Here is an 11379-nt window from a genome sequence, read left to right on the forward strand (position 1 = left end):
TTCCTTCCTGCATCCTGATTCGACACCGCAATTGGCTAGCAATGGATTTATATCGTGTACTTGGTGTTGTTATTCACAACGTGCAGTACGTGTTTTCGCGATCATTCGTCCACGCCTTCTCCAAAATATTCATTTCCTTTCCAATGTGCTAACATTAATATGAAATGTGATACTGCATGTTGTCTCCTTAAGATGGTAACAGTTTAATAAAATAAAATCATGTTTTCGTAACTCACGCCATGCTCGCGCTGCGACGAATTGATTATTTTTTACCCCAGACACCGCATACAAAACCAAACGCAAATGTAACGCACATGCAGGCACCAGACTATTCCTCATTTGCATACGTGTTCAAAAATCTTGCACATGCAAATGATCCAATTCCAGGGTGAGAGAGCAGGTAGTGATGGGCGCGTACTGCTCGACACCCTGAGGGCGAGGTTGGCTTTAGTGAGTGCGTTGTAAACTTAGGACTATCATGAATTGTAACATTGCGCATGCCTACGTGAGGATTGTAAACGTTCGACCAATAAAACAGTAAGAGGCACTGGATTTCATAGGAATAAAAAATGTGACACTGGAAAGGTGATTGAGACCAGCAAGACCGGCCACTTTGATGGGCTCTGGATCAATGTGAATGGCTTAACTGTCTTAGGCATTTATGAATATTAATTAATGCTTACCGTAAGTATTTACCTGCTGATTTCGTGTGTAAGTGAATTATGAGAACCTAGCGACTTTAGATTTTAATTACTTCAGGTTTCAATTCAAGTAGCCAAAGGCACTCTGTGAAAGCTGGAAAGATCACTCTGGTTGGACAAAACGTACTTTGTGTTCATAGAATCGCAATCTGATGTATTAAACGGCAGTATTGTAGTACTCAAGTACTGTACCATTACTATCCAAAAACTCTATCTTCCCCATTTTAATGTGGCTGTCGACGGCTCACACGCATCAATACTTCCCAAAATAATTGCTCGGTCACTCTCACTACAAACCAAGGGTGCATACCTCAACCCACTCATTTCTAAAGCAAATAAACGCTATGGAAAACAGAAAGAAAAAAATACCAAGCATCCAGACTTCTGTTCAGCCCGCGGTTGTCCCCAGAGAATTGACCAAACACGCCCCCCAAGTTTCCCATAAAATATAACTACCAAAGTTTAATTTTCAAAAAATAAATCAATAAAATAAATTAAATACTTGTTTGTAAAATTCGTGCAGTTTTTAATGAGACTTTTTGAATCTGCCAAAGATTTAACGAAAATATGCTGTGCGCAGATCCAGATGATTTTATTGTCCGACTTCTGACAGTTTTGGTAGTCGTACACTTGTGGGCTCAGGTATAGGCACAGATTGACTACAATAAATAAAATGGAAAATAAAGTGTATGTGTTACAAGAAATAATCCCGAGTTTGTGTAACCTAATTAACAGAATCAGCTGACTGAATTACATATCACCTACATGTACATGTACTCTAAATACTTGCACACAAATGTCCAAACTAAAGGCTAAATACCCGTACACATGTGTGTAGGCCCCTACAATGTACAAGGACAGATGAGTTTATCGACCATGACCTAAATGCAAGAAGGGTTTATGTACACCCTGTATGATACTTGTACATGTGCTCAATAACAAGATCCAAAATAACATGCGTTGAAAATACATGTACATTTGTACATCTTTTAGGCTTACAAAATATCACTAAATATCACATTAATTACTGAATCATTGATATAAATTATTTAAGAGTAACCAACCGTTTAATAAACCTTGGCCAGTTAATGCTTTGGACGAAGAATTCCACAGGTTGCAAACTCTGTCGTCATTGAGCTGAAGCCATGTTGCTTTTTGCTTAGCACCCGTATTCCCGCAACAGCGCCCTCACTTGGCAAAACAAAAATAAGAAATCTATCTGAGTTTGGCCGCTACAAACCGGCCCTCTAATTGGTTATTAATCAATAAGCAATTACATAATACCAATAAACAAGGTCAAACTTTACTATTATCTTTAAACTAACACTTGAAATCTTGGTGGATACAACGCATAACAATATGTCTGTAAATACTGACAACTACTCAACACTGCCTTCAACTAGAAGACATAGCCATAGCTGCCAACTTTTCAAAATCCCAATTAGTAATCAACCCACGCGGTCATTTTCAACTGCTCGTTTTATCAAACATCAAGTACAGGTACATGGTTTACATGTACACATACATGTGCATACCCTTCTTGTTGTGAATAATAATGTACTGTAGGCCAAAGGATAATTAAAAAAATAAAAAATAAAAAAAAATAAAAAAAAAAATATTTTTTTTTTTTTTTAAATAATTTTGTTTTAATGTCTGTATTTGTTTGTTGAAGTCAAATAAATAATAACAATAATAACATGTGCGCATATCTTTTTTTGAGATGCATGCTATCGATGTGGAGTTTTGAGTTCGTATCAATGTTTTTACACACAATGATTTAGGGCCACCGTATGCAATAGAAATATCCCGCCAACATACCTTGCAAACGCATGCTGATTTATCTTTTCTGGATGTTGTGACAAACTCAAACTCTATTACCAATTATTCCAACCATACTCTTATTAAATTCCATGATTAAAATCTCACACTGATGGGTCTCATCCCGGCAATAAGCGACAAAATGTGCTCACGATCGTCACTGAAAAGTACTGCATACAGTACACACAACCACACCTCCACGAGATGCACACAAATGACACACCATTGAAAAATAGTTTTAGTCTGGTCCTCAAGTACTCCACTGCGCACACTGCATTGATGTCTATCAGCTGCTTGACTGCATTCTTATTAGACTTGTCACCAGTCCATCCATTATTGCGACATTTCGCCAAAAGTTTTCGGTCAAAAACGATACTTTACAAGTATTTTTTTTTTCGTTAGGTAGAAAATGGGAAATTCGTAATGTTTTAGTGGCAAATCGTATTTTCGTAATTTAACAAACAATTCGTAATAATTACGAAAAATTCGTAACAGTTGGCAGCTATGCATAGCTTTGTTACAGGGCGAACTAAAGTAGAAGTTTTCGTCTTCAACTTGACACTTCTAACAAATCCGTTCTTGTCCTTGACAACTTCAAGTACTCTGCCAAGCGCCCATGAGTTTCTTGGCGAAGAGTCAACCACCAACACAATGTCTCCCACAGTCACATTCCGCTTGGGGTGGGTCCATTTTTGCCTTTCTTGAAGCATAGGCAGGTACTCCTTCGACCATCTGTTCCAAAAGAGGTCTGCGAAATACTGAACTTGTCGCCACTGCTTAACAGGATATTTATCATGCTTGTCAAACAACCCAGGAGGCAGACTCTCGCCAGACCGTTGAAGAAGCAGATGATTCGGAGTCAGGACATCTAGGTCGTTAGGACTGTTAGGGCATTCGGTAAGTGGTCGTCCATTCATGATAGCTTCTACCTCACACAACAAAGTTTGGAGAGCTTCATCACTCAGATGAACATTCTGTTCTCGCATCAGAGAGTAGAGGATCTTCCTGACGCTTCTAATCAAACGCTCCCATATTCCTCCAAAATGTGATCCTGCTGGAGGATTAAATTGCCAAGATATGCCCTTCTGTAGCAAGTTGTCATGGATTTTCTGTTGGTTCCAGGTTCTCATCTGCTCACGCATCTCCCGTTCTGCGCCAACCAAATTGGTTCCATTGTCAGAGAGAATGCTCTTTACTGATCCACGACGGGCACTGAATCTGCGGATTGCATTGATGCATGAATCCGTGTCAAGTGAATGCGCTAACTCCAAGTGGACAGCTCGCGAAGTCAAACAAGTGAATATGACCCCGTACCTCTTCACCATACTTCTACCACGTTTCACCTCAAAGGGACCAAAATAATCCATTCCAACCTTGCTGAATGGAGGTTCATTCAACGCAAGTCGCTCTCGTGGCAGGCTGGCCATTTTCTGCTGCTCAGCCGGGGCTTGGTATCTCCTGCAAGTGACACACCTCGAGACGATACCCTTGATGATTGAAGGTGCTCCAATTATCCAGTAATGTCGTCGAAGCTCTGCTAGGATGGAATTTTTGCCCAAGTGTCCAACTGACTTGTGTATATGCTGAAGAATAAGCCTGGAGACAGGTGAGTCTCTTGGCATCAGTACCTGGTGCTTGGACTCAAAGTCGAGATCTGCTCTACCAATCCGACCACCAACACGTAGAAGTCCATCTACCAGCTTAGGATCAAGCTTTCTCAATGAAGAAGACTTCTTGACTGCCGAGGATGGTTTTCCCTCGGTCTTGTTGAGCAATTTGATTTCGTCCTTCCAATGTTTCTGCTGGACATGGTACACTAAAACCCTCTCAGCAGCCTCAAGGTTCTCTGTGGTAAGTCGAGTATGGTTAAGACTTTCTCTGGCACCTAATGAAAGAGTTTGCTTAACTCTGCTCTGCTCTGATTCGAGCTTCTGTGAACGGTGCAACGCATTGGGTTCTAGTGGCTCGAACTCTTGCTTTGCTGGCTCCTGTATGAACTTCTTGCTTGCAGCCACTCTTTCTTGGAGGTGCTTCATCACAACCAATATCCAAGCAACTGCCCGTTTCAGCCTGGTCCAATCTGAATAGTGCTCCAGAAGTCTGTCAACCGGACTGATAGGTGTCTCTGCTGTCATCAGCACGGTCTTCTTCACCTCAACATCATTATCTGGTAGCTTGGTGATTTCTGCATCTTGCTGAGGCCATTCTGTTTCTGGCTGAGACAGGAAGCCTGGACCCTCAAACCACATGGAGCACTGAAGAAACCTTTTCACTGACTGACCACGTGTTGCGCAATCAGCAGGGTTGAATTTGGTATTCACATACTTCCATTGCTGCAAGCAAGAGGCATCTCTGATTATTGCAATGCGATTTGCAACAAAGGTCTGGAAGCGACAACTCTCGTTTGCGAGGTACCGCAATACCGTCATACTGTCTGTCCAGTAGTAGGTGCCGTGTATGTCACAGTCCAGCTCTTGAGTAAGCACTTTGCCAAGTCTAACTGCGATGGTTGCTGCTGTCAGCTCCATACGCGGGATAGTCATCTTCTTTAAAGGTGCAACCCTTGCTTTGCCTGTAACAAGCGAACAGCTGATGCGCCCAGATTCATCACAAAGCCGGAGATAGGCAGCCACACCATACCCTACGTCACTAGCATCTGCAAAGATGTGAAGCTGACAGCTTACAACCTGCCCAAACCCTGAAGGCTTGTAGCATCTCCTGATCCTTAGCTGATCCAGGTCTTTCACCTCACTGAGCTACTGATTCCAGATTCTAAGATCTTCTCCCTGGATCTCTTCATCCCATCCTATGTCTCGTCGACAAAGACTCTGAAGGAGAATTTTGGCCTTCAACACGAAAGGAGCTGCGATGCCCAGAGGATCATAAACTGAACTCGTGATAGAAAGTATTCCTCGTCGTGTTGCAGGTTGCTTTGGCAAACTGACTTTGAACCCCAAGCTGTCCGATTCCACAAACCAATAAACCCCCAGAGCTCGCTCATTGGGAAGGTTCTGATTCTCCATCGACAACTCTCTGATGTCTTTTGCCCGTTCCTCTATTGGCACCGTCTGCAGAACCTGATGGCTATTTGACACCCATTTTGTCAGATGAAAGCCGCCTTGTTTGCACAGGGCTGTGGTACTCTGGATCAAATGAGCAGCTTCTTGTTCTGTACCAACCGAGACAAGACAGTCGTCTACATAGAAACTTCTCTTCACTATGTCACATGAAGCCTCTCCGTAGTCACCAACATTATCCTCAACAGTTTGCTTAAGAGCAAAGCTTGAGCAACTCGGTGAGGACACTGCTCCGAATGGGTGAACTTTCAGACGATAGGCAACCGGCTGCTCTTTGAGATTGGCATTTGGCCACCAGAAGAATCGGAGGCAGTCACGGTCTTCACTGGGAACTCTTACTTGGAAAAACATTGTGGCTATGTCTCCCATTATAGCTATCTCCTCTTGACGGAATCTCAGGAGTACACCCATCAGACTGTTTGTGAGATCTGGTCATTGGAGTAAGACGTTGTTCAAAGATGAACCCAGGTACGTAGCCGCACAATCGAAGACTACTCTAATCTTATCGGGCTTGCGGGGATGATAAACTGCATGATGCGGAATATACCACACCTTGCCGTCTGCCCGGTGTAGGTCTTCTTGTGGGACCTTTTCGGCGTAGCCTTCACTCATAATCTTGAACATGAACTCTTTGTAGTCACTGCCGAATTTACTGTTTCTCTGTAGTTTGTGTTTCAGACTATCAAGGCGCTTCAATGCCATTGACTTGTTGTCAGGTAGCTTTACATCTTCTGCTTTGAAAGGCAAACCAATACAGTAGTGACCATCTCTGTGAGTGATAGACTTGTTCACCGACGCCAAGAATCTGATGTCTTCTTGAGAATGCTCTTTCTTGTCGTCAATAAGCCTCTCGGGGAAATCCATGTTGATGGTCTCTCGAACTAATCTATCCAGATGCTTGAGCTGATCTACCTCTGCTATTGCTGTGACCTCAGCCTTGTTTACAGAGAAACTACACCTTATGTCACTCTGTACTTGTTCAGCGTCTCTCATCACATTCCAAACCACCCAACCAAGCATAGTTCTTGCAGCATGAGGGCTACCTGCTGGACCAGTTTTCAGATCAAACGGGGTGTAGGCATCTGCCACATTGTTACCAATCAGGAGTCCAATGTCTGCATCTATTTCAGGCAAGCTGATGTCTTTAAGATGGTCCCACCTGGAGATGTCATCAGTCTTTGGAATATGGTGCTGGGAAACTGGTATTGTGTCTTTGGTATACATGACTGGAAGATCAATCTCGTTCGTCATGTCTAAGTCGCTGACCTTCAGCCCGTCGATGAGATACGTCTTTATGGAGTAGGGCTCACCCATGGTGTCCAATGTAATGGACTTACATGGACCACTTGCTCCCAACTGCCGGGCTAGACTCTCACTACAGAAGGAAACGGTGCTTCCAGGATCCATGAATGCGTACGTTGGTACAGCCTTGATACCATCTCTCAGCCGGACTTTAACCGGTACAATTGCCATGGTGCATTGACCCTGCTGACCGGCCCTCGTATTACCACCTGCATGCTTTGCAAAGTTTGCACACTGCCCACTGCTGCCATCTGGATTAGGCTTTGACTCGGGCTTGGGAACTCTATTCTCATCGTGGAGGCAGGTTGGATGTCGACGTTTGCAAATGTCACAATTGGATCTATGGCGACACTCCTTACTCTGGTGACCACGCTTGAGACATCCGTAACATAGACCTTTGGATTTTGCAAACTCTGTTCTTTCAGACAGAGGCAAACTGGACAGACGCTTGCACTTGTCAGTATGATGGCCTGTGTGAGTGCAATATATGCACACGTTCTTCACTTCATTGCCAGACTTTACTGCTGTCGACCTGTTGTCTCCTTCTCTGTTACGCCATGTCTGCTCGGATTGGCCACTTGAAACCTCGGTTGCAAAGCTGCCCCTTGAACGATTGGTGTTTTTGGTGACGACCTTTGCCCCTGTGCCTTTTATATCTTGGCTCAGTGCCTCTCTGCCGTACATGGGATCCATCACCTTCTTTGCCTCCATCTTTACAAATCGAACCAGTTGGCTAAATTGGACAGTCTCGCCTTTGTCTGAAGTCTGCCGAACAACATTTCTCCACCTGTCATGAAGATAGAATGGTAGTTTACCCACCAACTTCCTCATGTTGTCGGGGTACTCGAGGACCTTCACTGCTTGAATGCATTTTACAGCATTTTCACACTCAACCAGCAGAATTGAGATGTCATCAAGTGCCTTCGGGTTGTCCGGACGAACACATGGCCAATCGAGTGTTCTTGATGAAGGAGTGGGCCATGAGATGCACGTCTCCATATCTAGATGCCAATTCTTTTAGAGCTGCAGGGTTTCCTTGCTCAGCAGGAAGATGGCTGAAACCTGAGACAACTTTATATGCCTCTCCAGTAGTGAACTGCTCCAAGTAGCTCATTCGCTCATCGTCATTATCAGTATGTACTGCCACTTTAGTGTTGAACTGCCGGATGAATTTCCGGTAGTCGACTGGTTCCCCACTAAACCGCTTGATCTCAGGAGTAGGCCTTTTTAGTTGTCTGACAACTGCAAGAAGAGCGTTGTCACCTGACATGCCAGTTTCACTTCGGTTGCTGTCACAGTGCTTGTCACCTTGAGCTGAAACAGAATGGTCATTATTGACATGCAATGGCACTGATACACTATGGCATGATGAACTATTACAACTTTGTTTACCATGTACTTGTACACTACTACTTTGGTTATGACTTTCTGGTGTAAAACTATGAGCATTCACATTTAGTGCAGATTGACCACTATTTGTCTGGTCTACCAAGTGTGACTGGTTATTGGGTTGTGCTACAATGGACACAGTTTCATTATTCAACTGCTTAACTGAATTTGAATCTCTAATTGAAACAGCATTTGATTGTAATTCAAAACTGTCCAAAACTTTTTCCTTGGCATGAACAATGTCCAGTTCTGTGGTCAAATTCAGCTCCTCTTCTTCCAACCTCAATTTCAACTTGGCCATCTCTATCTCTCGTCTCCTCTTGAGTGCCTTCATTCTTGCCTCCAAAGCCGCTTTCTCCTGCTCCGCCTTGAGTCGTGCCGATGATACAGCGCTGGCAATGGAAGCTCTTGAGCCCCTTCCACTGATGCGTGATATGCTTGTCAGGTTTTCGCTGTCGGTGGTGCCATGGCGTTGGCGTGGAACTCCGACATCTTGCTCCTTCTGTGACCGGACCGTTTCCCAGTTGGAGTAATACACCTTGAAGTTCTTCAGGTAGGTATCTCTACTGTCCCAACTGTTGTCCAGATACTCCTGTAATTCTTCCTTGGACAGCAAAGTACAGTACTCGCTGTTCTCTTTGAGCAAGTCCTCGTAAGTTGACATCCATTCCTTATATTCAGCGCGTACTTCACCTTGGTCATGCTTTTCATTCATGAGAAGTTCAAGCCTTTCAGTTTTCGACTTTATTTGCCTGAACAGCTGTGACACGCGCTTTGCTTTCATGTCCTTTTGGTAGGCAAGTCCCTTTTCTGTGTGCATTCTTGCCCTCGATGATTCATGTAAAGCAGTATCTTCACTGTCCATGTCAACTTTCTCATGGTCATGACATGTAGCTCCTTGCGTGGTAAGGTCTTCTGCCCCTTTATCCATCCTGGTAGTAAACGTCAATGATGAATCTCCCAAAGATTTAACGAAAATATGCTGTGCGCAGATCCAGATGATTTTATTGTCCGACTTCTGACAGTTTTGGTAGTCGTACACTTGTGGGCTCAGGTATAGGCACAGATTGACTACAATAAATAAAATGGAAAATAAAGTGTATGTGTTACAAGAAATAATCCCGAGTTTGTGTAACCTAATTAACAGAATCAGCTGACTGAATTACATATCACCTACATGTACATGTACTCTAAATACTTGCACACAAATGTCCAAACTAAAGGCTAAATACCCGTACACATGTGTGTAGGCCCCTACAATGTACAAGGACAGATGAGTTTATCGACCATGACCTAAATGCAAGAAGGGTTTATGTACACCCTGTATGATACTTGTACATGTGCTTAATAACAAGATCCAAAATAACATGCGTTGAAAATACATGTACATTTGTACATATTTTAGGCTTACAAAATATCACTAAATATCACATTAATTACTGAATCATTGATATAAATTATTTAAGAGTAACCAACCGTTTAATAAACCTTGGCCAGTTAATGCTTTGGGCGAAGAATTCCACAGGTTGCAAACTCTGTCGTCATTGAGCTGAAGCCATGTTGCTTTTTGCTTAGCACCCGTATTCCCGCGACAGCGCCCTCACTTGGCAAAACAAAAATAAGAAATCTATCTGAGTTTGGCCGCTACACTTTTGTAATTGGAGGCAAATATGTGCAGTAATGTTATAGTCACGTGGTATATTAAAGCGCACTTGTATAGCACGCTATATTTCATGGAAAATTTAGGGGCTTTATTTTAGTCAATTTTCGGTGACAGGCTAGCGCAGCGTGATTTTCGCGTGGTACGACAGCCCGGGCTTGTACACACAAGTCTCCGGTCATCGTTACACAAGACTTCCATGTAAGACGGCCAGAGCTTATTGCGCACTCCCACTTGTTTTAATCCAAGTCCGCTCTAGTTCGAATCAAAACTTCCGAGAAGGACTTAGTGACCAAGTTACAAATGGTGATAATTGAAGAGAGGAAGTGACGCCCAATCATTCAAAAATGGAGAGAAAAAATGAGGTCAAAAAGCCATACTGACGGTACTAAGCTAGTTTACTGATGTTCCTTTGCTTGGTCAGTGTAGAAAGCTCGAGTTGATAGCATGTGCATTTGTATGGGCCTCCTCTAACCACTCCATGCAGAATGATAGGCAATCAATCTGATGCAACTTTGCCTTTCATATCTGGTGGCGGGCTTGAACCGCAATCATGGTTCTACTTGTATATAGCCTTACACTTCTCAGGGTCGAAATAGACAATTTTCCGGGTACAATTGACCCGCAAATGGGTCAAATCCTTCAGTATTAGAGCATTTTAGAGGCCAAACTTGATGATTTGTAAAAAAGAAGGTTGGCCATGCAGAGGACTGCGAGCTCGTATTTCTGTGAATGTGGATGATGATCAGGTCCTAAAAGTTTGCAATGGAGCGAGGCGTCCATTTTCAAAATGGCGATGGGCTTCAGGACTGCTTTTAGGGGTGATCATCTTTGGATGGAAATTTCTCCCAAAAGTAATTGGTTATTCCCCAGAAAATTGAACAGAAAATAAAAGATGATGAAATAAGCTTTAACTTATGATGTAGGCCTACGTCTTGAACATCTCAGAGAGTGGCGAGTATTTTTCCTGAATTTCTGAAGTGGGGGCATTTATCATTGAAGTCTATGTAAATTTATTTACTGGTCTGCAACCTTAACGACGATATGGAAACCAGGCTTTATTTTGTAAGTGTAGATGAAGGAATCATTTTTCAAAATGGCAATTGGCTTCAGGATTGGTTTTATGGGTATCATCTTTATTGGCAGGGGGAATCATTCGCAAACGTCACCGATTAACTCCAAGAAATTGAACAAAAAGTGAAAGAGGGTAAATGAAGTTTAAATTGGTTACGTTTGAGAGTTATTAGTGTTTTTCCCTGATTAAGTTAAAGTGGGGGATTTATCATCGATGTCCATGGAATTATGTCCATGGAATTAACTTTCGTTTGCAACAGCGCCAACAGTCCACATAGACCGTATGGATAAACAGCGCCCTCAATAATTCTGAATCACGCACTGGTATCCTAAATGGTGATTATGTATTATAATATTG

General features: G+C 42.9%; 3 protein-coding genes across 3 annotated transcripts; all 3 read right to left on the reverse strand.

Moving 5' to 3' along the window:
* Positions 1 to 1339: 1339 nt before the first annotated feature.
* On the reverse strand, positions 1340 to 5062 carry LOC119725447. Its single transcript, XM_038196855.1, has 2 exons — positions 3089 to 5062; positions 1340 to 1360 (listed from the first exon to the last, which is right to left on the reverse strand). The coding sequence occupies exons 1-2, from the start codon at positions 5060 to 5062 to the stop codon at positions 1340 to 1342; spliced, it is 1995 nt and encodes a 664-aa protein (XP_038052783.1).
* Positions 5063 to 5275: 213 nt separating this feature from the next.
* Positions 5276 to 5965, reverse strand: LOC119725448. Its single transcript, XM_038196856.1, has one exon. It carries the CDS (start codon positions 5963 to 5965, stop codon positions 5276 to 5278), a length of 690 nt encoding a protein of 229 aa, XP_038052784.1.
* Positions 5966 to 6028: 63 nt separating this feature from the next.
* LOC119725449 lies at positions 6029 to 7609 on the reverse strand. Its single transcript, XM_038196857.1, has one exon. The coding sequence runs from the start codon at positions 7607 to 7609 to the stop codon at positions 6029 to 6031; it is 1581 nt and encodes a 526-aa protein (XP_038052785.1).
* Between the last annotated feature and the right edge of the window lie 3770 nt (positions 7610 to 11379).

Source organism: Patiria miniata, unplaced genomic scaffold (assembly GCF_015706575.1).
Source record: "Patiria miniata isolate m_02_andy unplaced genomic scaffold, ASM1570657v1 HiC_scaffold_19, whole genome shotgun sequence".
In the NCBI taxonomy this organism is placed as follows: domain Eukaryota; kingdom Metazoa; phylum Echinodermata; class Asteroidea; order Valvatida; family Asterinidae; genus Patiria; species Patiria miniata.